Below are 27,353 nucleotides of genomic sequence, written 5' to 3' on the forward strand. Positions count from 1 at the left end.
CTGGACTGCAAAGTCGGTTTGAATTGCCAGGTCGGCAGTTCAAGGTCACCAGCTGCTCCTCGGAAACCCTATACAGGGTCGCTGTGGGTCAGAACCAACTCGACAGCACTTCACAGCAACAACAACTGTGTAACTGGAGTCCTGGTATGGTGCTGCAGGATAATGCGCTGAACCACAACTGCAAGGTCAGCGGTACAAACCTACCAGCTGCTCCTCAGAAATTCTAGACAGGGTCCCAATGAGTCAGAACCAACTCCACAACCCTTAACAACAAAACCGTGTACCTATCATGTAGCCTTTGCAACAGTCTTGTAGGGTAGGTTTTGTCATTAACTCCTGGATATTTGACAAGCATTTGTTGAAGAGCTTCCAGCAGGGTAATGGAATGGTTGGATCTGCATTATAAGAATGTGTGTCAGCTTTGTGGATTACAGGGGAACAAATGTAGAGGTGGGAAGCCTGGGTAACAGATTTTTCCATAAGTCCGGTCTACCAAAAAATTGTGGTCTGGGTCCAGGTTTAATTCTTCAAACCACTTTTAAGTCATTCCTACAAATTACTATTACTACTGCCACTGTGCCAAATCATCTCGTTGGGGGTCTTCCTCTTTTTGGCTGACCATCCACTTTACCAAGCGTGATGTCTTTTGCCAGGGTTTGTTCCTTCCTGTGATAACATGTCTGAAGTATGAAAGAGGAAGTCTTGTCACCCTGGCTTCTAGAGGGCACTCTGGCTGTACTTCTTTCAAAACAGATCTGTTTGTTCTTCTGGCATTCCATGGTATTTTCAATATGCTTCTCCAGCATCATAACTCAAATGCATCAATTCTTCTACAATCTTCCTTATTCATTGTCCAACTTTCACATGCATATGAGGCTATTGGAAATACCATGACTTAGGTCAGGTTATACCTTAGTCCTCAAACTGATAAATTTGCTCTTAAACACTTTAAAGAGGTCTCATGCACCAGATTTGCCTGTACAATATATTGTTTAATTTTTTGACCATTGCTTCCATGAGTGTTGATGGTTGATCCAAGCAAAATGAAATCTTTGACAACTTCAATCTTTTTTCCATTTATCATGATGTTATTGATTGCTCCAGTGGTGGGGAGTTTTGTTTTCTTTACATTGAGGCGCAATCCATACTGAAGGCTGTGTTCTTTAATCTTCATCAGTAATTATTTGAAGTCCTTTTCACTTTCAGCAACCTGAATATCTCAGGTTGTTAATGAGTCTCCTCCAAACTTGATGCCGTGTTCTTCTTCATATAATCCAGTTTCTCAGATTATTTGCTCAGCATGCAGATAGGATAAGTATAGTGAAAGAATACAGCTTTGGCGCACACCTTTCTTGATTTTAAACTATTCAGTTCTGTTCAAACAACTGCATCTTGGTTTATGTAGGTTCCTCATGTGCACAATCAAGTGTTCTAGAATCCCCATTCCTCAAAATGTCATCCATAGTTTGTCATGATCCACACACACAGTTGAAAACTTTTGCATAGTCAAGAAAGCACAAGTAATGAGTAATTGTTATCATGATAGATTGCAATTGTCACAACTGTAAAGGTAGACGTTTTGTAACATAAAGGGTAGAGTAGTTAATCTTACATTCCAGGAAACAGAACCCTAGGACCATCAAGGGAGAAGACCATGAGCAGAAATTGGGACCCAATACAGAGAAGTAGTGACACCAGAGATGGAGGCAGAGATGATGACATTGAGAGATAGAGCAGCTGAGGACTCCAGACTCATGGAAAGAGAAAGTCTGTGTGCTGGCAGTCAGGAGGCTTGTAGAATGTGCCCTTTGGTTGATTAAATGATTATATATTCCTGAGGGTTTTGTGTACATCAAAAACAAAAAACACCCAGAGGGAATAGAAGCAAATACTGCTGAATGATGATGCATGAAGGGGATTGTAATCATTTGCAATGAAATGAAATACTATAGGATGAGTGTAAAGCTGATGTTCTCCCATGTAAACTATCACTCAATTCACAATAAAAACTTTTTTTTTTTTAATAGAATTTTTCTATGAAAAAGAAAGCACAAATAAATATCTCTCTGGTATTCTCTGCTTCCAGCCAAGATCCATCTGACATCAGCAATGATATCCCTAGTTCCACATCCTCTTCTGAAAACAGCTTCAGTTTCTGGCAGTTCCTTGCCAAACTATGGTTGCAGCCATTTTTAAATCATCTTCATAAAAATTTATTTGCATGTTATATTAATCATATTGTTCAATGAGTTCTACATTCCATTGGATCACCTCTCTTTGGAATGGGCACAAAGTATGGATCTCTTCCAATTTGTTGGCCAGGTAGCTGTCTACCAAATTTCTTGGCATAGATGAGTAAGTGCTTCCAGTGCTACGTCAGTTTGCTGAAAGCTTTCTATTTATATCCCATTAATTTTTGGAGCCTTGTTTTTAGCTAATACTCCACTACAGCTTGAACTTCTTCCTTCAATACCACTGGCTCTTGATTTTTTTGCTACCTCATGAAATAGTTGAACACCCTCCATTTCTTTTTTTGGTACAGTGACTCTGTGTGACCTTTCATCTTCTTTGATGCTTTCTGTGTCATTCAATCTTTTGCCCATGGAATCCTTCAATATTGAAAGTCAAGACTTGAATTTCTCTTCAGTTCTCTTCAGTGTGTTCTTCCCTTTTGGTTTTCTAGTTCTCCTCCAGAAGACACTCAACATCTCTTAAGCTGAAATGGTTTGACCCTACCTTATAGGATCATGGTGAGACCAAATGATCCAGGTAAAGTTTCTGCACAGACTCCATCACCTTGTGCCTTTCCACCCTCCATTCCCCATCTCTGCTTCTTCAGGCCAAACATTCCCATTCCTTTCAAGATCCCACAGAAGAAAATGTCCAATTTCACTAACCTGGCCTTACTTCTCTGGACATGATCCAATGAATCAATAACTTATAGAGTCTATGTTGTTGTTTTGAGTGACATAGAGTCGACTCCAACTCATAGCAACCCTGTATAGGGTTTCTGAGGAGCAGCAGGTGGGTTTGAACTACCAACCTGTGGTTAGGAGTCCAGTGCTGATCCTTGAGCACCATACCAGGGGTCCCTATAGAGTTTATGTTGTTGTTAAGTGCCGTGAAGTCGGTTCTTTCCCACAGCGACTCTCTATAGGGTTTCCAATGGACCTTGCAGTCCAGCACATTATCCTGCAGTGCCCATCAGGACTCCCTGGAAATAGGCACAGCAACTAAAAATGGTCTGCACCAAAGAGCAGAGCACAACCATCCATAATGTGGTGCTATGGGATAAAGCACTGGACCACAAAGTAGATTTGAACCACAAGGTCAGTGGTTCAAACTCACCAGCCACTCCTTGGAAACCCTATACAGGGTTGTTGTGAGTTGGAACCGACTCAACAGCATTTAACAATAACGTACTCCGTCAGGAGTCCTGGTGTGGCACTGTAGGATGATAAGCACAGGCTTGCAAGTCAGCCTGAACCACAGGGTCAGCAGTTCAAGCCTACCAGCTGTTCCTCGGGAACCCTATACTAGGTCGTATGAGTTGGAACAGACTGGATGGCGCTTAGCAACAACAACATACTTCATCAATCCAGCCAAATGGCATTCAGTTTTTTTTGTGGCCATATTCCACTGGTAGTGGTATTAAAGTTAAATCCACCCTCATTGATTTTAGCATGAACTGTTTTTTTAAGCCAGGTCTTTCCCATCAGCTATACAAGGAATTGATTACTTGAATCAAAATGCTGGTGCCATCATTTATCTTAGTTAAAATTAATCAGCTTGATTTAAGCTCATAATTGCAACCAGTTAAAATCTTTTTGACTCCTGAAGACCTCACTTCACAGTACCTCTGTCATTCAGAAATGTGAAGAACTTGCTTAAAAATAAGCAGAGCAGATGCTTCATTATTAACATCATCGTTGTCATGGAAGAACACAAAACAAAAATAATAATTTGATGGTGCACTGAATCTAAGGAAGGACTGAACAACTAAGCCACAGGAAGGCCAAGGCAAATCCAGTCCTCGGTATGAATTAGAACAGGAACTCACACTTCGTTGTTAGACTTCTCTGTTCATCGCATATCTTTCTACGTGTCAGCCTTCTTTCTCACTAACAACAAGCTTGCTTTTTCCCAGGTTAGAAAACATGGTTGCCAACAGTTCCAGAGCTTTGCTATTGCAACTTCAACTTCTTTGAAAGAGGTTGTTCTGGTCTCAGGATTTAAAAAAAAAAAAAAAAAATTGAGGGAAGGGAAAAATGTGCTTGGTATCATTAAAAAAAAAACCCAAACCAGTTGCTGTTAATTCTGATTCATGGCAACCTTATATATGGCAGAGTAGAACTCCACTCCATAAGGCTTCCAAGTCTGTAACCTTTTGGAAGCAGATCGCCAGACCTTTCTTTCAAGGCACCTAAGGATGAGTTCAAACTGCCAACCTTTCAGTTAATAGTCTTGCATGTTACCGTTTTTGTCACCCAGGGACTCCTTGGTGGTTATGTGCCATGGTGTCGGTTCCAAACCCTCTGCATAGGGTTTCTGAGGCTGTAAATCTTTACAGGAGCAGAAAGCCTCATATTTCTCCTGCGGAACCCTGGTAGTTTTGAACTGCTGACCTTGAGATTAGCAGCCTGGTTCATAACCACTACGCTACCAGAGCTTCTTAGGGACTCCTTAGGGAAATGTAAGTTAAAAGCACACTGAGGTGATACTTCGCATCCACCCACTAGGATGGCTGTCTTACTCTGGGTTCCCTAGAAAAGCAAAACCAGTGAAGCCTATATCCATGTATATAAAAAGAGGCTCATATCAAGGAAATGGCTCACACCATTGCAGAAGTGGGCAAGTCCACAGTCCTTTGGTCACATGTCAGGCTGGAGGCTTCTGACTCACGTAGCTGCAGAGCTGGTGGATGGGCCAAGATCAGCAGATCAGACAAGCAAGCAGGCAGGCAGGCAGGCAGGCAGGTCCAGCAGGTAAGAAAGCAGGCTGCTAACAACTCCTAGGATCAGCAGGTAACAAAGCAGGCTGCTGGCTCTAGTCCAAAGAACTGGAGGTCCGAGGACAAGCCATATGCAAGATCCAGACCCAGCAGAGAGCAAGCAAGCTTTGTTGGATGTCCAGTATATTGGAAGCAGGCCACACCCCCAAGGAAGCTTCCTTTCAACAGATTGGCTGCTCAGAGCAAATCTCATCCTGGGGAAGTATTGTTTCTTAACTGCCAAGCCACTGAGAATCCTAGTTCAGCCAAGTTAACAGAAAACTCTAACTACCATAATGGCTATAATAAAAAAAGATGAACAATAGCAAATGCTAGTGAAGATATGGAAAGTTAGAACTGCTAGTGAAATTCCAAAATGGTCCCACTACTTTGTAAAATAGTTTGGCACTTCCTCAAATTGTTAAACATAGATTGATCATGCCTAGGAGAAACTAAAACATACACGAACTACAAAGCTTGAATATAAATTTTCATAGCAGCATTATTCACGTAGCCAAAAAGTAGAAATAACCCAAATGTTCATCAGCTGATAGATGAATAAAGAAAATGTGGTGTATCATAAATGGAATATAATTCAACCATAAAAAAGAAAAAAAGTTCTGATGTATGCTACAGCATAGATGAACCTTAAATACATTATGCCCGACACACCAAAAAACACATATTGTATAATTCCACTTACATGAAATGTCCCAAATAGACAAATCTATAAAGACAGAAAGTATACTATTGGTTGTCATGGGAGGGGAATGATGAATGACCACTAACCAGGAGAAGCAGGGTATCTTTTAGGGGCAATGAAAGTGTTCTAAAATTAGATTGTGGCACTGGCTGCACAGTTCAGTAAATGTACTAAAAATTATTGAATTGTACACTTTAAATGGATGGCATTTAAACTATATCTCAATATAAGCTGTTAAAAAATAAATTCAGGAAATGGACTCACTGGCCCAGCTAAGTCAGATGCCCTATTCTGACTAATTAACTGTGACTATCATTGTCCGCCATGCAGTTGGAAGTTTGAGTATAACTTTTGACTTCCCCCCATATTAAGTAATAATAGACGACTGTTGTTTAGAAGCCTTACCAGTAACATAAGCTGCTGATTTAACACATATTATTTTGTATGCTATATGTATAATATACTGCACCCATATCAAATCTGCATTTTCAATACAAAATGAAAAGCTATGTCACAAAAAGTACAAGGTTTTTGTGCCTTCTAGCATAGCTGCAACAACAGCTCACAAATTTCCTTTTCTTTTTTCACAGTTATGTTTATATTGGATTCATTGATTTCAGAACGACAGGCAGCCACAGACCTTAATCTACAGCACATACCAAGCACCTCAGTCAACTTTTTCCTATAATGTCATGGCTTTTCTCTGCATCTTGGGAGCGCTTCCAGCAGCACTAGCAACACTTTATCTAGGTGGCAATGGTGTTATTCAAGATTTACAGTATCGCACTAAACATGATGAAAAATACTTAAGAGAGTGCTTTTGACTTAGATATGCAATTGATTGGAGAGACAAACTGCTCACGTAGAGATGATAAGCATCACACAGCAGTTTTTAAAAGTCTGTGTGTAAGTGGACTTTCACAGTTCAAACCTGTGTTGTTCAAGGGTCAGCTGTAGTTGGGTGCAGGAGTGAGAGGGGGCTGGAGAAGGTTTGCAAGAGCACGGCCAATCCTCTGGAGAGAATTTATGTTATAATGATGGGGGAGGGCACAGTTCCCAGATGGGGAAGGTTATCAACAGATGAAACAACAAGTCCCCACCACACTGGCTATTTATAAAAAATTTGCAGTTACCCAGACACCAAAATTCATGCTTCTTTTGATCTATCTCATTAACTATCACAACAACCCTGTAAGTGAGATATATAAAACCCCATTCTGCAGGTGTTGGAGACTCAGGTTAAATAACTTGTCCAGGGTCACGTAACTATTGTTGTTGTTGGCTATGGTGGAGTTGGCGCCCAATTCATGGCAACCCCCATGTACCTGGATGGCTTGCGGTTGCCTAACTGTGGCTTGAACCATTGTTATCCATAGGGTTTCAATGGCTGATTTTCAGAAGTAGATCCCTAGGCCTTTCTTCCTAGTCTGGAAGCTCTGATGAAACCTATCCAGCATGGTGGCATCATCATCAGACCTGCACGGACAGAGAGGTGCTGGCTATGCGTGAGGGACCTCGGCTGGGAATCGAACGCAAGTCTCTACATGAAAGGCGAGAATTCTACCACTGAAACTTAGGTCACATAACCAGTTAGTGAGTACCATGCAGCCAGGATTCAAACCTGGGCCTGTCTGACTTCATCTCCTCTATCAACCATTTGCTCATGCTGCATCCCTCTGGCTGTATACAAGTTGCTGAAATCCCTGACACATACCACTGGAGACCTGACTTTAGACCAGCCCTTCATTTCACTGACTGATTCATTCTTTCATTAAAGGCAACCCTTCTCACATGATAACCAAGGCCCTTTTTTGCTGTTATATAACCACTATTGGTAATCTTTGAGAAATGTCCAACTGCTGCTAATACTGTTATCCACACCATGTTCTTCCAGTGTGTCTAGAAAATAAAGAACTTGGATGAGAACATTACTTGCTAAAATCATGCAGCTGTAGAGCTATAGCATTCTCCTGATCTTCCAGCCAAGTTAACCCTCTCAAAAGAGGCAATAAGGTTAATTTGGCAAGATTTGTGCTTCCTGAACCAATACTGCTTATTTTCTAAGTGTTCACAAGCTGTCCACTTAATAATCAGCTCTCAAATTCTGCCTGCAGTTAATGGGCACCAAGTCTGTTGGGCTGTAGTTTCTTGGATCTCCTTTCCTCTTGTTTTAATATATCACCACAACTGTTTTCCATCTCTAGTCTCTTAGTTATTTCTCGGCCGCACCATGATTTCCTAAAGATCCTGGGCAATGACTATGCAGCCCTACCTATGCATTCCTCCCACCTTGTTCCTGAGATGGGATCTGTGTGGGCCTAGGAACCATGAAGGCAGCAAGCCACTTGCTTTCCCCTCCCCACCTAGGACTCTGGATCCTTCTGAAGCGCATGTGTCCAGCCTTTCCAAGATGAAGTTCTTGACAGAGATGGCAGAGTGCGTACAGGAGTTGAGTTGTTCTGCTTTCTATCATCTGTTGCCAGTAGGCCATCTGCCCAGCAGTAGGCATAGGCCGCCTTGTTCTTTCTTCAAATGGCTAAAACAGCCTTCCTGTTGTCCTTAGTATTTTTTACTAGCCTCAATGTTATGGAATGACTTGTTGTTAAGTGCCATCAAGTCGATTCCAACCCATAGCGATCCTGTATAGGGTTTCCGAGGAGATGCTGATGACTTTGAACCACCACTCTTGCAGTCCAATACAAGGAGTCCTGGTGTGGTGCTGTGCACTGCAAAGTCATTTGAACTGCAAGGTCAGTGGTTCAAGCTCACCAGCTGCACCTTGGAAACCCTATAAAGGGTAGCTATGGGGCAGAATTGACTCAAAAGCACTTAACAACAACAACATTAACCCACAGCACCACACCAGGACTCCAAGGATTGATTTGTGTCCCCCAAAAATGTTTTACATCCTAACCACTATCCCTGTGGTTATAATCCTATTTGGGAGTATGTTTTCTTTGTTATGTTAACGAACCAGTTTGTGTATAAAATGTGTTTTAAATCAATCTCTTTTGAAATACAAAAGCAGATTATGCAAGCAGCAAGTCAGCAGAGATGGGAAAGATACAAGCCCTGTAACTCACAAGGAACCTAGGAACCTAGGAATAGAAGCTGAAAAGAGACTAGGATCCTGAAGTCTTCTTAAAACCAAACAGTTGTTTAACTTAAAACTACTAAAAAAATGTCTGCCTTGAGCATTATGCTCTTTAAAAGACTGTCTATATATGGAGTCCTGGTATGACGCTGTAGGATAAGCACTGGACTGCTACTAGCAAAAAAACAAACACCACCAGCCACTCCTTGGAAGCCCTATGCTGTTGTTATTGTTGTTAAGTGCCATCAAGTCAGTTCCAACTCATAGCGACCCTGTATAGGGGCTAACTACCTTTGAATCATCAACCTTTCAGTTAGCAGTCCAGTGCTTATCCTACAGCACCACAGCAGGACTCCAATACAGGGTCACTGTGAGTCAGAATGGCACTTAACAACTACAGATGTATCCACTGGAATCCCTACCATAGCCACAATAGTTTCATTGCCCTAGTGTGGTACTATAGGATCAGCACTGGACTGTGAACCACAAGGTCAGCAGTTTAAACCCACCAACTGCTCCTTGGGAATCCTATACAGGGTTGCTATGAGTCAGAATTGACATGACAGCACCAAACAGCAACATGATTATCTCAAGGGGCAGTCCTCTTTTATTCATCGTTGGGACTCTTTGAACCGTTAGATGTGTTTTTAGGACTTGTCATCAATAAATAGAGACTCTGGTTTCCAGAATGCCTGTTGTTGTTGTTGTTGTTGTTGTTGTTGTTGTTGTTGTCAGATGCTGTTGAGTTGGTTCCAATTCATAGTGGCTCCGTGCACAACAGAATGAAATACTGGCGGGTCCTACACCATCTTCACAATTGTCAGTATGTTTGAGTCCATGTTGTTGACACTGTCGATCCATTTCAATGAGGGTCTTTCTCTTTTTCTCTCACCCTCTATTTTACCAAGCATGATATCCTTCTCCAGGGACTGGTCCCTCCTGACAGGATGTCCAAAGTATATAAGATGATGTCTCACCATCCTCGCTTATAGGAAGCATTCTGGCTGTACTTCTTCCAAGAAAGAATTGTTTGTTCTTTTGGCAGTCTATGGTACTTCAATAGTCTTCACCAACATCATAGTTCAAATGCATAGATACTTCTACCATCTTGCTTATCCATTGTCCTACTTTCACATGCATATGAGAAGATCAATAACACCATGACTTTGGGTCAGGTGCACCTTACTCCTCAAACTGACATCTTTGCTCTTGAATACTTTAATGAGGTCTTGTGCATGAGATTTTCCCAATGCAATATGTCATTTGATTTCTTGACTGCTGCTTCCATGAATGCTGACTATGGATCTAAGCAAAATAAAATCTTTTACAATTTCACTCTTTTCTCCATTTATCATGATATTATTTGTTGGTCCAGTTGTGAGGATTTTCATTTTCTTTACAATGAAGTTCAATCCCTACTGTAGTCTTTGATCCAGAATGCTAGGTAAAGATAATAGTATTTATTGTTTATAGAACTTCTGGTATAGTGCTGTAGGATCAGCACTGAACTGTGAACCACAAGGCAAGCAGTTCAAAACCAGCAGCTGCTTCTTGGAAACCCTACAAGAAGCACGTAATAACAGAGCACCCCAGGGTAGTGAAAACAGTTAATGTGCTTGGCTGCTAATGTTAAGGTTGAAGATCCAAAGTCTGTCCAGAGGCTCTTTGAAAGAAAAGCTTGACCATCTAAATAAAAACAAAACTCAGCCATTGACGCACATGGAGTTGCCAGGAGTCAGTATACAGCAATTGGTTTTGTCTTTATAGACACGTCTTTTTTTTTTTTTTTTTTGCAATAGTATTAGAATACAGATGACTCTTATTATCTGAGGAATAATGAGAAACTGAGACCCAACTCAGGAAACTGAAACCCAACAAAGCTAAGCAACATCCTTTCAAAGCTACACACGTACTTTTTGGTGAAGCTGGGTAGGTCTTGAACTGAGGTCATCTAGATCCGGAATCCTAGTTCTCAACCTCTGCACTGGAGGTGTCTCCTAAACATCACCACGAAGAAGACAAGTCTGGCCGCAGAGCTCCAAAAAGAGCAATCATTGGCCTAGATGTAGTGGCATGTCTGAGACCACCTGAGCCAGGCCAAAGGATCTGCACACTGAAGGGGAAGGAAAAAGGAGAAGGAAGTTCTCAATGTAGAAGCCTGCTTCATAGGGTGCTGAGAGGCTTAAATGAGATTATTCTTTCTTTCACTAAATATTTGTCCACCATTGGCATGTCCTCCACTAAGCCATGAAGGTGTTTGGGAGCTACCTACCTCATACTTCTAAAACACCTCACTCCATCCCTCCCACATCCTCTGTGGAGCCCCAAGACAGCTGGGTTCCCTCAGAACAAGTGACATGAAGCCTCACTATTTCAGCAGCAACAATCTCTGGTCACCCTATGACTATTTCTGTCCCAGATGTCCAGACAACACAGGGACAGAGGAGACAGTGTTTCTGGCACTGGCCAAAGGATTCATCACAGCTCTTTGCTTAATAAGGCCTTTAAATTACCTCAATAAAGAGGAGGCTAAATGCTTAACCGCTGTGGAGAGTGTTTTATTGATTGGAGGAGACGCTCTGGCCTGCCTGCCTGCCTTCCTAGGGCTGAGTGGGAGCTGGGCCAACCGGGTCTCAGGGGGCAGCTGCCGGGTGTGAAGTGCTTAAGAGTTTCTTCAAGCTCTGGAGAGCAGTGGGCACTGTACCTGAGTGACATCGGCACTTGCGGGCCAGAATTTGGGAGTTCGTGGTTCCCCTCAGATAGTGTGGCTACTGAACAAAAAGATAAAAGTCATTTTCAAGTTAATTTTAAATATTACTAAAATATGTGTTCAACAAATACATTTTAAAAGGTCAAAGGCACGTGTGGGTTGAATCCCAGCAGGACCCAGCTAAGCCTACATGGTAGTCTGCTTATTGTCTCTGAGCCTCAGGCCTGCATCTGTACAATGGGGAGAATACAAAGCTCTCTGGGGTTCCTGGAGCTACTTGAGATAAAGATGTAAAAGTACCTTGGAACTTGTACCTCTCCACTTGAATAGAAAGTGGGTTTGTTGTGTCTAATTTTTATCATAAATGAGCTCAAGTTATTCTTCTGCTTAAAACTCATCTCTGGGTCCTTGTTACACTTGGGATAAAATTCATTGTCTTCACCCTAGCCCTCTAGACCCCGTCTGATCTGGCCAGCCCCTGCCTGCTTCCTTGGCCCCTTTTCTATGACAACATCCTCCCACACCCCAACCACACACACACACACACACACACACACTGTGCTCCAGCCTCCCTGGCCCTCCAACAATTCCTAGAACCCCCAAGCCAAACCCCTTCCTACCTCAGGGCCTCTATACTTCTGTGATCCTCCTGCCTAGAATACTCATCTTGAGTGTTTTGCAAGGCTGGACCCTTGCGTTTCAGATCTTAGCTTAAATGCTACCTCCTCAGCGAGGCCTTTCCTAACCATATTCCCCCCACTGGATACTCAACACCAAAAAACACTGCAATTAGTGAATTCTGACTCACAGCAAGTCTGTAGGACCAAATAGAACTGGCCCCAAAGGGTTTCTGAGACTGTAAATCTTTACAGAAGCAAACTGCCATGTCTTTCTCCCATTGGAGCAGCTGGTGGGTTCAAACTTCCAATATTCCGGTTAGCTGTCAAGCACTTTATCCACTGTGCGACCAGGGCTTCTTTCATGGGGTACAGCACCTGTCTACTCTCTTCATGGAAATAACTGCAAGCCACAATTCTGTTTAGTACTCATTTCTTTGTGTATGGTTTCCCCTCCGTAGGATGTTGGTTCCATGAACATAAGAAGAACCTCGTCTGTTTTATTCACTCCCAGGTGATTTCATAGTCCCTGGCACGTGGTTACTGTTGTTAGGTACCACCAAGTCGGTTCTAACTCATAGAAACCCTACGCACAACAGTACAAAACACTACCCGATCCTACACCATCCTCACAATTGTTACGTTTGAGCTCATTGCTACTGCCCCTGTGTCAGTCCATCTCATTGGGGTCTTCCTCTTTTTCACTGACCCTCCACTTTACCAAGCATGATGCCCTTCTCCAGGGACTGGTCCCTCCAGATTACATGTCTGAAATGTGAGAGATGAAGTCTCATCATCCTGGCTTCTAAGGTGCATTCTGGCTGTACTTCTTCCAAGACAGATTAGTTTGTTCTTCTGACAGTCCATGGTACTTTTAATATTCTCCTTCAGCACCATAACTCAAATGCATCAATTCTTCTACGGCCTTCCTTATTCATTGTCCAACTTTCACATGCATATGAGGTGACTGAAAATACCATGGCTTGGGTTAGGCACACCTTAGTCCTCAAACTGACATCTTAGCTCCTGTACACTTACGAGAGATCTTTTGCACATGGTAGGCATGCTAGACAATTGTTGAAGGAACAAATGAATGAATGAGTGATGAGTCAATAGATGAATGGTTGGCAGGGGAGCCTGGCTTGTTATACAGAGAGTCCCTCTCTTCCTCACATCCTGCTATTGTCTCTCTCTCAGATATGGAGATATGGTGCCCAAGACAATTGCAGGGAAGATCTTCGGGTCCATCTGCTCCCTGAGTGGCGTCCTGGTCATTGCCCTGCCGGTCCCTGTGATTGTTTCCAACTTCAGCCGGATTTACCACCAGAATCAGAGAGCTGACAAACGTAGGGCACAAAAGGTAAGACTCTGACACAGGAAGGGAGCACCTTAAGGACTAGAAGGGCAGCACCAGAGAGGGGCCTGGACTTTCTCTTTTGTGCCTCCTGTGTCAGGTGACCGGGCTAACGTTCCTGAGAGAGTTGCTGCTCAGACAGCCTCCAGCTTTGGAAAGTAAAGCAACCTCTTGCCACTTTCTAATGACCAGCGTCCTGCAGTCCAGCCCCAGTCACTTGCAAAATGCACCCACCACCCCTCAATTAGTCACAAGCTGATTTTCTCCCTTTTGAATGTTCTACAGCCATTTCCTTGGCTCCGGGCTCTCCTCTGGCTCTCTCGGCCACCGCAGTCAGCCTCTTGGACTCTTCCCTCTCCCAGTCAAAAGCTTGCTGGGATACATAATCTCTTTTTAATATCCTACAATAGCCGATACAAAACATAGCAACAAAAATAAATTTGCTGAAAAGAAAAATGAATACTATAAAAAGAAAACATTCTGAGGCCACTGAGCTCAGGGACAAACAGCACAACAGGCTTGAGTAACCTCACAACACTGCAACTGTTGATCAGGAAAATAGTCATTAGTTCACTTATGTCCCCTACACACTGCTTGTAGTGATTGTTGTTGTTAAGTGCCATCCAGTCAGTTCTGACTCATAGCAACACTGTACAGCGTTTCCGAGGAGTGGCTTGGTGAGTCTGAACTGCTGACCTTGTGGTCCAGTGCTTATCTTACAGTGCCATACCAGGACTCTGAGATTCCATTTGTTGTTGTTGTTGTTAAGTGCCGTCAAGTCAGTTCTGACCCATAGTGACCCGGTATAGGGTTTCCAAGGAGCAGCTGGTGAGCTTGAACCACCAACCTTGCTGTTCAAACTGACTTTGCAGTCTAGCACCACATTTTGCCCACAAAATGGGAGACATGTCTGCGGGCTTTGATGCTTAGAAAGAAGTTTCCTTTTTCTATCTGGAATAACTCATCCACTCTACCGGCTTCCCTTCACCCACATTTTTAAGGCAGCTGGCTAGTGAAAGTTCTTTTCAAAAAAAAAAACATTACCACCAAGCCAGTTCCAATTCACAGTGACCCCATGTGTTACAGAATACACTGGCTGGGTAGGGTTTTCTTCACTATAATCTGTATAGTGGAGTCCTGGTGTGGCACCATAGGATAAGCACTTGACCTCAAGGTTTGAACTGCAAGGTCGGTGGTTCAGACTCACCAGCCCCCGAAACCCTATACAGGGTCGCTATGAGTCAGAACCACCTCGACAGCACTTAACCACAACAACAACTATCTTTATAGCAGCAGATCGCTAGGCATTTCTTCCATGGTGCCTCTGGCTAGATTGAAACCACCAACCTTTTGGTTAGTTGTTGTTAAGTGCTGTCGAGTCCATTCCGACTCATAGCAACCCTGGTGACTTTGAACCACCAACCTTGTGGTTCAAACCAATCTTGCTGACCAGTGCTTTATCCCACAGCACCACACCCAGACACCAGCACAAACCATTTATGCTTTTCCAGGACCAGTGAAGATTTTTAGGTAGTGACTTTTACTAGGATTCCAATTAGGAAGGGCTGAACTGAAATACGGAACATCACCAGCAGGATCCTAGACATGGGGAACCCATCCCAACCTCCAGAGAGCATGGCCAGAACTTTTGAGAGCACCGTGGACAGGGAGGGACTTCCTTAAAACATTTTGACTCCTTATTTTATTTTTTCTTTCATTCCTTCATGCATGCCACACACACTTCCTGAGACTGTAGATTCTTCCTTTCCACACAATCTGTGCCAAGGACCTTCCACTTGCAGTGGTAACTCCCAAGGAATACGGCTTCCTTGACATATTAATGGAATCCAGGATTTCAGAATACTGGCTGAGGACCTGTAGGATAAGCACTGGACTGCAACATTGGCAGTTCAAACCCACCAGCTCTCTTGGAAACCCTATTGTGTTTCAACACAACCTTGTTGTGTTCCATAAAGTCAGGCCACTATGAGTTGGAACACAACAACAACATGCTGGCTGAAGCATGGAGACTAGCTCTAAAATGTAGGAGCAGGGAATTACAGTGTGTTCCCACATATTCCAGTTTGTGTGCCTTCATGGTTCCCTCTGTGCCCTTCTACTCCCCATGCCTGTGCTGAAATGTCCTTTACTTCTCTTCCCTGGGTCTGTAATGTCACCAGCCTTCCTTCAGCTTCCTCTGTCCTCTCCTTCCTTTCCAGCACCTGTTTCCCCACCCCACCCAGGCCTACCAGCTTCTCCACAGGAGAAAGTTGAGGCTTGCTGCTCCTGTAAAGATTTACAGCCACGTAGGCCCTATACTGGGTTGCTAAGAGTAGGAACCAATTCGACGGCACACCACCACCACCATCCCTGCCAGCCATCCCATAAATAGAAGTCTTATCTCTTCCCATGATTCAGTCAGCTAGAAATTTTTAACAGTACCTAAATTCATTATACACACTTAAATAAAGGGACAGCAACAAACTGAGGTCTCCTTTTCAAAGCAAGGAGCCTGAGGCTGTGAAAAAAATGGGGATTCTATAACAAACCCACCTCCAGAGGCGAGGGCTGACTTACAGGTACGGGCAGAGTAATCGGGGTTTAAAGCAGTCCTCAGCCCCACACACTGCCCGTAACTGTTCCCACTCTGGTGACAGCCTCACTGACCCTATGTTCTAGGGAGCCTCCCAGCAATTCCCCTCCATACCCACATCTATGTCTACTTCCAAGGGCATCTCAGCTGCTGTCTCTTTGCCCCTGCAGAGAATCTGACAGTGGACATTTCCCTTCGGATTTTATAAAGCTCATCCATTGTGATTAAAATCCCAAAGGTCTAAGCTTTAGCTTATTCCTTCCTCTAGCAGCTGAAGATGAGTCTCCCTACCCGCCCTCATCACTCTCCCGCTCTGTCTTCTCTCTCCCTTTGAAATCAGAGTAAATATTTACAGTGTTTTCACCTAGCGTGGATACTGTCTCTCCTCAAGGTTGTTCAGCTCTGTCTCATTCACCTTGGGCATCCTTTGAGAGGAAGAAAAGAGCACTGTCTATACAAGTCTGTCCTCACAAATGAAGGCAGGCAGGTCCAGGGGATTGGAAGAGCAGTGGAGATGGATAGGGTGGGGAGGCCTAAGTGTAAGGACAGTTCTCAGCCCAGACCAGACACTTAGGGACTAGAACAGCCACAAAGGCAAGCACCAGCCTACTTGCCTTCAGTGTGAAGGAAAGGCTCGAGAAGATGGTGTCACCCTGTTCTTTCCATCATGACTGGTTTGCGTGGGATTGTTACTAGGGTGACTCCACAGTTATTTGTTTCAAAGACTGTGTTCTCTGTGCCTAGTGGATTGAGATTATAGTGGTGTGGTGGTGTAGCCGTGGACAGAGAGACGGAGCATCCTGGAGTGGATGATTTGGTCCCCATGCCTGGATCTGATGTCTGCCCATTGTGTGTGTGTGTGTGTGATCAATGACATACTAAAACATTGCCAGTTTTAAGTGTACAATAATAGTTCAGTGACAGTACAATACTTTAGAATCCTGGTGTGGCGCTGTAGGATAAGCACTAGACTTCTAACTGCAAGGTCAGCAGTTCAAATCTACTAGTCATTCCTCAGAAACCCTATACAGGGTCACTATGAGTCAGAATTGACTCAATGGTACTTAACAACAACAACAATTTAATGACATTAATTCCATTCACCATGTTGTACAACCCTCACCGCTATTTCTAAAAGTTTTTCATCACCCCAAATGGACACTCGGATGCCCCTTCAGCAATAACTCTTCATTCCTTCCTTCCTCCAGCCCCTGGTAACCACTAATAAACTTTTGTCTGGATACATGTGCCGAGTCTACATATATCCTATAAGTGGGATCATATGATATTTGTCTTTTTGTGTGACTTATTTCACTCAGTATAATGTATTAGAACTTCATTTCTCTTCATGGCTGAATAATATTCCCCAATGCTTTTATTGAGATCATTGTAGATTTACATGTAGTTGTAAAAAAAAAAAAAAAAAAAAAAATACAGAGATATCATTATACACTTCGCCCATTTGTAACATTTGCCCAATGGTAATGTTTTATAAACTTATGCTACAACATCACAACAAAGAGACTGACCATCCTAGAATATTGATCCTTCTTGTTGTTGTTAAGTGCGGTCGAGTCGGTTCTGACTCATAGCGACCCTGTATAGGGTTTCCGAGGAGCAGCTGGTGAGTCTGAACCACCGACCTTATGGTTCAAACAGACCCTAAAGTCCAGTGCTTTATCCCACAGTGCCATAGAATAATGAGACAATCTGCCTACTGTGTGTGTGTGTATGTATGTGAAGTTCTATACAGTTTTGTCATAAAGGGGGCTTCAAAAAGTTTGTGGAATAAGTGATATTGCTTGAGAGGATTGCAGTTGTTGAGATGAAACGAAGTGTACAACTTGTTGACTGTAAAACTAATGATCTGCTATGTAAACCTTACTCAATTCACAATATAAAGGTTGTGTGTGTTTTTCAAACCATGGGAAAATGGAATTTTTCCATGAAGTCCCCTCATAATGTGTACTTTCGTGCATATACCACCACAGTCAAAATACAGAACAGCTTCCCCACAATAAGGATTCCCCTGCTCCCATTTTACAAGAGTGCTTCAAAAAGTTCATGGAGAAATTTCACTATCTTTCAATTCCATTTTTTCATGAACTTTTTGAAGCCCCTCATATAACTATTCCCTGCCACCCCACTTCATCTCTAAGTCCAGGAAGCACTTATCTCACTTCCATTTATGAAATGTTTTCACTTCAAAAATGTTATGTAAATAGGATCATATGTAACCTTTGAAGGCTGACTTTTCACTTAGCATAGTTCCTAGAGACTCATCCAAGTTGTTGAATGTATCAGTAGCTAGTTCCTTTTTTGTGACTGAGTAGGAGTTTCATGGAATGGATGTGTCACAGTTTAACCATTCACCTGTTGAAGGATATTTGGAATGATTAGAGTTCGGGGTTTTTACAATGAAGCTTCTATAAACGCTCATGTGTAAGTTTTATGTGAATGTAAGTCTTCATTTCTCTGCGATAAATTCCCAAGAGTACAATTGCTCATTTTCTCTACTGGCCTTTCTATTTTTTCCTTATTTTGCCTCTCCCAGAGAAAGATACATAAATACTCACAGCCAAAGGTACTTGCTAGCCACCAATCAGGAAGTGCCAATCATGAAGGGTTTCTTAGAGACAGATTGGTAGATCATGGGTCCAAGCATTAACGGAACTGGAACTGTACCCAGGGTGTAGCATCCTTCTTCCAGATCTCTCCATCAACCCTGTAATCTCCACCCCGGTTGGAAATGCAGCTTCCTGGGCTACTCTTGAGTTTTGAAACTTGCCTGAGCAGAGTTGAATTCAGAAGAGGAGAAGGCAAATGTTAGGGAAATCGCATTGGCAGACGTGAAGTCAAATCTTGCTAGTCCGCTACTTTGCCCTTGATATAAGTCACTTCCCCTCACGCCCTCCACATTCTCATCTTTAAAACAGTCTAGATGACCTCATAGCCATGGAAGAGAGTGAAGCTGACCAGTCCACATAAGAATTAAGCCCATCACAGAGAGATAGTTGACGCTGAATCATGGTGACGCTGAGTCATGGTACAGTAGAATGAAATGTTAGGCAGGCCAGAATCATTCTCACAATCACTAGCACGTGAGCCCATTGATGCAGCCATTGTGCCATTTCATTGCACCAAGGGCCTCCCTTGTGGCCATCATTGGCCTCTACTTTACCAAACATCATGTCGTCTTCTAGCAATTGATTCTTCCTGATGATGTGTGCAAAGCAAGTGAGGTAGACAATGTTCTATTATGATCCATAACGTTCTCATTGACTAGTTTTCAGAAGTAGAGCAACAGCCTTTTTTCCAAGTCTGTCTTATTCTGGAAGCTTCACTGAAACCTGTGCATCATGGGTGACACTTCTAGTATCTGAAATGCCTGTGACATAGCTTCCAACATCACAGCAGCATGTTAACCACCAGGTACAACAAACGGACAGATGGATGGATTAAGCCCATTACAATGGCTTCATTAACATACATTTCTAACCAGCTGTGTTTGATCATCTTCCTTCCTTGGTCATCACAATTTTTTTTGGTCTATTTTTTTTTAAGTATGAAGCCCTGTGATAGGTACTGGAGATGAAAACCACAGTCCCTACCTCTGTGACACTCAGGGTCAACCTAAACAGTCCCATCAAACTTCCTAAGCTGGATATGACTCTGTAAATACATTGCAAACCTCTTATCCCGTGGGGGAAATGATTAAACGATCTAGTGCATTTGATATGACAATCTGTTGCTTTAATAGAGCTCAGGGTAAGATAAGATTAAAAGAAGTGCCACAAAGGAGAACAGGAGAATCTTTCATCTGTAGAAAGTAATGAAGACAGACCCCAGATACGAAAAAAGGTCTGGCTCTAAGTGGTGCAATCAAATTATGTAAGGCTATAATGAGCTTGACACAATTGAATTTCCATATGCAGCTCTCAACACCCAGTGCCCACCCAAAGCAATAACAGCCACGTCTTCCAGTGATGAACAACTTGCTTGAATGTCAACGTCTAGCGGAAGGGAGGGCAAGCGCATGATTCCCAGGGAGGGGAATTGGCCTGCATCCTGAATGAGTGCTCTTTGCTCAGAAAGTAAAGGAATGACAGGTCTGATTAGCTACCTTTCTGTCCCTGGTTCCCCTTTCAGTTCTTTCCATTTGGGGAAGCATCCTCCCTTGGAGTTAGGGGTAGATCATCCGGGATCTGGTCCTAGGATTTGTCCTCATATGTAACAGACAGGGAAGGGAGTTGAATTGTCCCTGCTAGGAATCCGTGGCCAGTAGGGGTCGTCCCAGGAAATCGGAGACATAATGCATCCCTGGTGTTTCTGGTGACAGTCTGATCTCCTGAGTCTCTGGCCTCATTTTACAGATGAACCAGAAAAACAGGACACTTGGATAGGGCACTGCCCCATGTTGGAAACAGGGTGACAAAAAATAGAAATTGAAGCAATTGTCCAAGGACGCCCCTCCTGCTCAGAATCCATGCTGAGGTTACATGTACACTTACCCAGAAGTGTCTGCCCCAAGAGAAGTCTATAAGTCTGGGTGGGCTCTTCTGCTTCTGGAAGCAAGAACCTAGAGCTGTGTCGAATTCTCCACAGCTCAACCCCAAGCTGCATTTTTTTTTTTTTTTAAATCAGTAGGTCCCCTTCTTTCCAGTCCCATCTCCCAAAGACTCTTCCCTCTTAGCCCTTATTCCATAGCTGTGCTGTTGTCATGGTTACCCAGATTATGGTCATTAGGAAGGGACAGCAGCATGTGCAGGTGGCCAGCCTGCCCCACTGCCTCTGCAAGCAGGAGACGTACTGGTACGTCAGGACATCAGGCAGCCCTCCCCTCAGGAGAGTTTTTCTGCAGAAGGCTTCCTGCTCTGAAGCTGGGGAGATGTTCAGTTGTCCTGGTTAAATCCAGAGGGGTGTGTGGAGATGTCCTCTCTCCATCTTCTCTCTCTCACCCAACAGTCACCTTCTGGTAGCGTAGTGGTTATGAATCAGGCTGCTAACCTCAAGATCGGCAATCTGAAACTACCAGCTGTTCCCCAGGAGAGAGATAAGCTTTCTGCTCCCGTAAAGATTTACAGCCTCGGAAACCCTGTACAGGGTCACTATGAGTCGGAACCGACTCCACGGTACTTAACAACAACAACATGCATTCCCACAGCCAACCCTGACAAAATAAACATGTATTCACACAGTCATACATGAAGCCACTCTTAAAGACAGACCACCATTAAAAATTCATTTCGTAATTTTAAAAAAAAGAAAAATTGAGGGCTTAAGTAAACCTCGAGTAACAAAACAGGTAAGACTCAACTACTAGTCAAAAGACTGGCGGTTAAAACCCACTCAGAGGCCCTAGATTTCTGACAGCCTAATAGCCTGCTTCTGAAAGGGCCCGATCTTGAAAACCCTTAGGGAATGCAGTTGTACGCACATTTGGGGCCCATCGTGAGTCAGAATCAATTTGAAGACAACTTAACAATTGTAACATTAGGTACTAGGCACTGCAGATATATCAGTAAACAAAATAGAAATGCCTACCCTCAAGGAATTTACATTCTAGTGGAGAGAGACAGCAGTGAGATCAATCAATAGAACATAGACAATGTTAGTGTTTAGTGCTGAGGGAAAAAAGGAAAGCAGGGAGGGAGTTAAGTGTTGAGCAGCAGGTATACAAACTCCTTGCTTTTCTTATAATTAACTAATATGTGGGCACCAGTTTAGTATGCAGGGGCCTGCACTGGATGGTGGGGGAGAATCAGGAGAGATATATAGTCCTTTGGGGAACTTGCAGTCTACTTAGAGATAAGACATACCCCAATAGCACAAAGCACTGTGAGCTGCTGAGTATATAAAGGTCAAGAGACTTTTCTCTTGCCAAGATTACACCTGCTGGAGAGATGAGTGGAAACCCCTAGGAACTCTGTTCGTGACCAACTTACACAAAAAGGAAACACTGTCTCAGACCCCGTCCAAGGTCTACAACCAGAGATCCATGAACCCAAAAGAAGCAGCCCCCTTCCCTTCATCGGACATCACCTGGGAGCACATCCCCATGGGGGACAGCCCACTCTCTGGCTTTGCCAGGCTCACTATCTTTTTATATCTCAGTCTCCCTCACTCTTGTCTCTGCCAATCACAGAAAGCCCGCCTTGCCAGGATCCGTGTGGCCAAAACAGGCAGCTCCAATGCCTACCTGCACAGCAAGCGCAATGGACTCCTCAATGAGGCTCTGGAGCTGATGGTAAGGTGCCAAAAAGGCCTGGGCTGTGGGAAGTGGGTGAGAAGACGGGCTTTTTTCTCTTTTCCAGGGCACCAGCCTTCCTACCCACAAACCCCTACCCCCTGAGAAAGCCATGTTTGCAAACTTTCCCCAGGTATCAGATCTCCAACATACCTCTTCCATATGGTTATCAACACTACTCCTAATCCAGACAAGAGCCCGCAGACTCACATCTGATTCAGCGAGACTTTTCTGGTGCCTTTCCTATCTCCTGTGAAAGAGGAGTCACTCACCTTATACTCAGCAGCTCGTCTTTTCTTCCTAGGGCACCCCAGAGGAGGAGCACATGGGAAAGACCACCTCGCTCATTGAGAGCCAGCACCATCACCTGCTGCACTGCCTGGAAAAAACCACTGTAAGTCCCTGCCATCTCCCTCTCCTCCCTGACCTCTGGCCCCTTTCTGAGCTTGAATGCTGTCTTCTTCAGATCCAAAGGGTAGTGGCGAGGTCACTCTATCACCCCTCAGGCAGGTGGCTCAAGGAGTGAGATGAAATCTGGGGAGGACTGCTCTATCCTGCAGCAGCATAGAGAAGACTTTCCACACAAACCCATGGTCCATGGCCTGGTTACTGAGGGGCTATTGGTTTCTCAGTTCTGATGTTCCGATGGGCATCTCCCTCCACAACTAAGACTGAATTTGTACTAGATCACTACAGAATAGCAGAGACAGCATCCCTTCTTGCCCCACCCCTGTTGCTCAGCTGATGCAATCTGTGGGCCCCTTCGATCGCTACATGCCTTTCAGAGCAGGAAACAGTAGATGAAGGAGGCATTGCATCTATTTCTCTAGCCAGGGAGTTTATCAGTACTATCCCCCAGTAAAGACTCCTGGTGTGGCGCTGTGGGTTAATGCGCTGGAATGCAAAGTCAGTTTGAACTGCAAGGTCGGCGGTTCAAGCTCACCAGCCGCTACTCAGAAACCCTATGCAGAGTGGCTATGAGTCAGAACCAACTCTATGGCACTTAACAACAATAACAACCCCCTGTCAATCACTCTGCAATTCCCAAGAGTTCAGATCCTGAAAGGCTGATTGTTAATGAAAGTCATGGCTTAGGGTGCCATGACTGGAATGTGGAATGATGCTTGTGCCTCACCAACAGACTGGAAAGGAAGGGCAGTGGGGCTAACCCTGGACCCTTGGCAAAAAAAAAAAAAAAAAAATGCTAGGACTAGCAGGCAGGGAGGAGAAATCAGGGTGGACAGCCAGAGAGCAACAAAGTGAAACCCTTCGCTCGTCCTTTTAAAAACCTCCCTCCCTCAAGAGCACACTAAGAAAGGAATTTTTTAACACCAAATGTTCTAGATCTTGGCCTCCCGGATACATGGGAGAATAGATGCTAAATGACTCTTAAGCTAAGCCAAATGTGGACACTGTGGGTGGCAGTTGAACCCAATGAGGACTTCCAAAATGGGACGGTCCCCTGCAAGCCCTAGTTTTCAGGACTCATCCAATATTGCTTAGCTCTAAGAGCCAGGAATATAGTATACCTGTCATTTGATTTCAAGGACTTAGAGAAGTGCTGAAGCCAAAGGGATAGGCCCAGACCCAACTGCCCTTTCCAAGTTGCATGTGCTGGGAATGTGCAAATTTAAAAACATGTAAAAATATTTGGGGTGAGGGGCTGGAATGTTGGCATTGAAGAAATGAAATTTTGGAACTGAGGGATGGAATGCTGTCACTGAAGGCTGGATTGCTGAATTTGCAGCAAAAGAATGTTGGATTGTGGGGTGGGATGATGGGATTCTAAAATGGAATGCTGGATTTTAGAAAAGGAATGTTGGGCTCAAGGGGGCCAAATGTTGGGATAGAAGAGGCAGAATTTGGGGAGTGGAATGTTGGGTTTGAGTATGTTGGAACCAAGGGGTAGAATGCTGGGAGGAAGGGATGGTATGTTGAACTCAAAGGGTGGAATGCAGGGATTAAGAAAGCGAATGTCAAAACTGAGCTTGGGAATGCTGGAATGTACAATCAATGGTGTTTTTATCTTCTGTTGGCATGTTGTCCTGTAGGGGTTGTCCTATCTTGTGGATGATCCCCTGTTATCTGTACGAACCTCAACCATCAAGGTATAACTTTTTAAAAATTCAATTGATGTTTTTCTCTCTGATTCTTCTGAGTCTGTGGATTCTCCTCTTTTTATCTCCTGGTCTAGTTCTGTGCATGTGCTGCTGGGTCGTCTGGGGCTTACCCTACCTCTGCTGTCACACCCAACACCAGCTCAGGCTTCCAGGCCCCTGTGCTGAATCACCCAACTGCCTTTCTGATGCCCTCTTTTGACCTCCCTAGGGGCTTTGAGGGGTGGTGGAAGATGGCACCACTGTAGGGTCCCTGTGCCACCTCCCCCAATCCATGGGGACTCCTGGGATTGGCTGTAAGGGCTAGTCTCTCTCTTATCTCTGTTCTCATGCTACTTCTCTGCAAATTTCCTCACTCTGGCAGCCTTGGCCAGACCATTAATGCTCATAGGATTGTAGTCACCTTGACCAGTCATATTTTAGTTGTCCCATGTTAGGCTATATCTCGTCCTCACGCCTCCAATCAGGAGACTGGCTGTTAGCATTCCTTTCCCATGCTTACGCTTGACTTTGGAAATCCTGTGTCTCTAGGTATATTAAGGATCCATATTCCATAATCAGGAGAGGGAGCAAGAATTAAGTCATATCCCTGATCATTTAACCCATTGACCATCAAGAGCAATGTTTTCCCAATTCTAGGAATAATCCAGGGCCCTTTACCCAAGATCATAAAGATCTCGCCCATTAAATCCAGAAAAGACAAACTAGCATACCCACTGCTCATAGCCCATGACCCCAGTAGACATGGTGCAGGGGAAAAGTAGACTTCTTGCTTCTAGCTCTTATAATGCACTACCTTAGAAGCGCAGAGCTTTGGATGGGGTGTGGGTCACATCCTGACTTAACAAGCAAGTGCAGACCCCATCCTTCAATCTGATGGCCAGGGCTGCCAAGATGTTTCTCCTCTTTCTCATCTGATACCTGTGGGCTTTCACCCCTCCTGAATGTTGATCTGTGCTCCAGGCAGCTGGGAGCCCCTCCTTCAAGGCCCAGAACAGAGATTGGTAGCCATATAGACTATGGGGGCTCACCTCCCCCCACCACCTCCTTTCCTACGTCTCCTCCTTCTGCCTCCCACAGAACCATGAGTTTATTGATGAGCAGATGTTTGAGCAGAACTGTATGGAGTCCATGCAGAACTACCCATCCACAAGAAGCCCCTCACTGTCCAGCCATCCAGGCCTCACGACCACCTGCTGCTCCCGCCGCAGTAAGAAGACCACACACCTGCCCAATTCTAACCTGCCAGCCACCCGCCTGCGCAGCATGCAAGAACTCAGCACTATCCACATCCAGGGCAGCGAGCAGCCCTCCCTCACTACCAGGTGAGTGACTATTGTCCCCGTAACCCCCATCATTCCAGTCATGGAGTTAAGCAATCTCAGAGTAGAAGAACCTTGGGGGTCCTTTAGCCTCCCCTTGTCTAACACATGTGCTCCCTCTGCCTGCCTCTCCCCCACACCTTACTTTTCATCCTTGCAGGTTAAACTTTGCTATGCTGTTGGAAGATACTATAGCAGGCTTAGTCCGGAATGTGGGTTTACATACTCAGAAAAACAAATGCAAAACTTTCCTACCTTAGTGCAAAGAATGGCTTGTCCCTGACAGATTTGGAAACACCAACTGACTTGCCCCTCCCTCCCACTATGTCTAATGAGTTGCAGGGGATTCAGAGAAAGCAAAAGTCAAATACCATGATCCATTGGAGGGGGAGGATGTGCATCCTGAATTGTGAGTGGTTTAGGAATAATCATTCGAGTGGGCTTCTAAAAGTTTTTTGGTAAAATGAAATTGAAAGATAATGGGCTTTTTTGAAGGGCCCTGGTACAAGCTGATTACCAAAGGCAGAGGTAGAAGGGACACCAAAATTTGGTCCTAGTGACTCTGGGCAAGAAATGTAGGGGTAACAGAAGCTTGGGGAGGCTTGCCATCACCAACTCACTCTTTTCTATCCCAGTCGCTCCAGCCTTAATTTGAAAGCAGACGACGGACTGAGACCAAACTGCAAAATGTCCCAGATCACCACAGCTATCATCAGCATCCCCACTCCCCCAGCGCTAACCCCCGAGGGGGAAAGTCGGCCTCCCCCTGCCAGCCCGGGCCCTAACACGAACATTCCCTCCGTAGCCAGCAACGTTGTCAAGGTCTCCGCCTTGTAAAGCCACTGGACAGAGGGTCAGAGGGTAGTGGGAAGCAAAGGGGGCTGGCATGTTGGTGGGTGGCCACTGGGACCACTCCCTCCCCCTTTCCCCACTATTTCTGCCTGTCCCATTGCACCCCTAGCACTGAAACTTGTGCCTGGAAAGAAAAAGAGGCAGCAAAGGGGCGCCTGGCGTTCACTCCTGCTGGCGTGGACAGAGCCCCAGGCCAGGATCCTGGGTCTCACTGGGGCCGGAAGAAGGGAGGGCGGGTGGGGGGCGAGGGATGGGGCAGTGGGGGTATAGGCTGTGTTCCAGGACAGGCCTGGAGATGTGAGCCTCACGCCAAATAACAGTTGTTTCTGGAGACCCCAGTGAGGAAAATGCAAGACCAAGAGCAGCACAGAGGCTGTAGTCACATGCAAAACAGGACGAAAATATAACACTGTGTATTGAAGCACCTTTTTCAAGGCCCTTAATGGATAATATTTATTCATGGGAAAAGGTGGAAAACAAAACAAAAAAAAAAACACCAACGGATTTTTTGTGAAGTGTTTTTCTCCATGGACCCAACACCTTTGAACCAAATCAATGCGTTTTGTGAGGGATTTTGTTTTGTTTCGTTTTTTCCTCCTTTTATAGAAAAAGCTTTTAGGCTAAGAAGTCAGTTACTGCTGAGTTCTCTCTCCATTCCCCCAGGTGGGTGAGGTCAACTGAGCTTGGGTCCCCAAGGCCCAGCTGACCTGATGACCACACAAGCAACCCTTTCCTGTCTGTCCCTGTCTCCCCT

At 44.4% G+C, this 27,353-nt stretch overlaps 1 protein-coding gene across 2 annotated transcripts in view; it reads left to right on the forward strand.

Moving 5' to 3' along the window:
* Nucleotides 1-26,644, forward strand: part of KCND3 (potassium voltage-gated channel, Shal-related subfamily, member 3) — a 331,821-nt gene extending 305,177 nt beyond the window's left edge. Inside the window, exons 2-7 of one of the 2 annotated variants that reach the window (XM_006865914.1) lie at nucleotides 13,312-13,474; nucleotides 22,207-22,308; nucleotides 22,613-22,702; nucleotides 24,360-24,416; nucleotides 25,506-25,750; nucleotides 26,383-26,585. In XM_006865914.1, coding sequence (XP_006865976.1) covers nucleotides 13,312-13,474; nucleotides 22,207-22,308; nucleotides 22,613-22,702; nucleotides 24,360-24,416; nucleotides 25,506-25,750; nucleotides 26,383-26,584 — 859 coding nt within the window. In that variant the 3' untranslated portion in view covers nucleotide 26,585. Of the gene's footprint in view, nucleotides 1-13,311; nucleotides 13,475-22,206; nucleotides 22,309-22,612; nucleotides 22,703-24,359; nucleotides 24,417-25,505; nucleotides 25,751-26,382 lie in introns of both variants that reach the window. The other variant, XM_006865915.1, reaches the window with a different exon arrangement.
* The last annotated feature ends 709 nt before the right edge of the window (nucleotides 26,645-27,353 follow it).

Source organism: Chrysochloris asiatica, unplaced genomic scaffold, assembly GCF_000296735.1.
Source record: "Chrysochloris asiatica unplaced genomic scaffold, ChrAsi1.0 scaffold00085, whole genome shotgun sequence".
Classification (NCBI taxonomy): Eukaryota; Metazoa; Chordata; class Mammalia; order Afrosoricida; family Chrysochloridae; genus Chrysochloris; species Chrysochloris asiatica.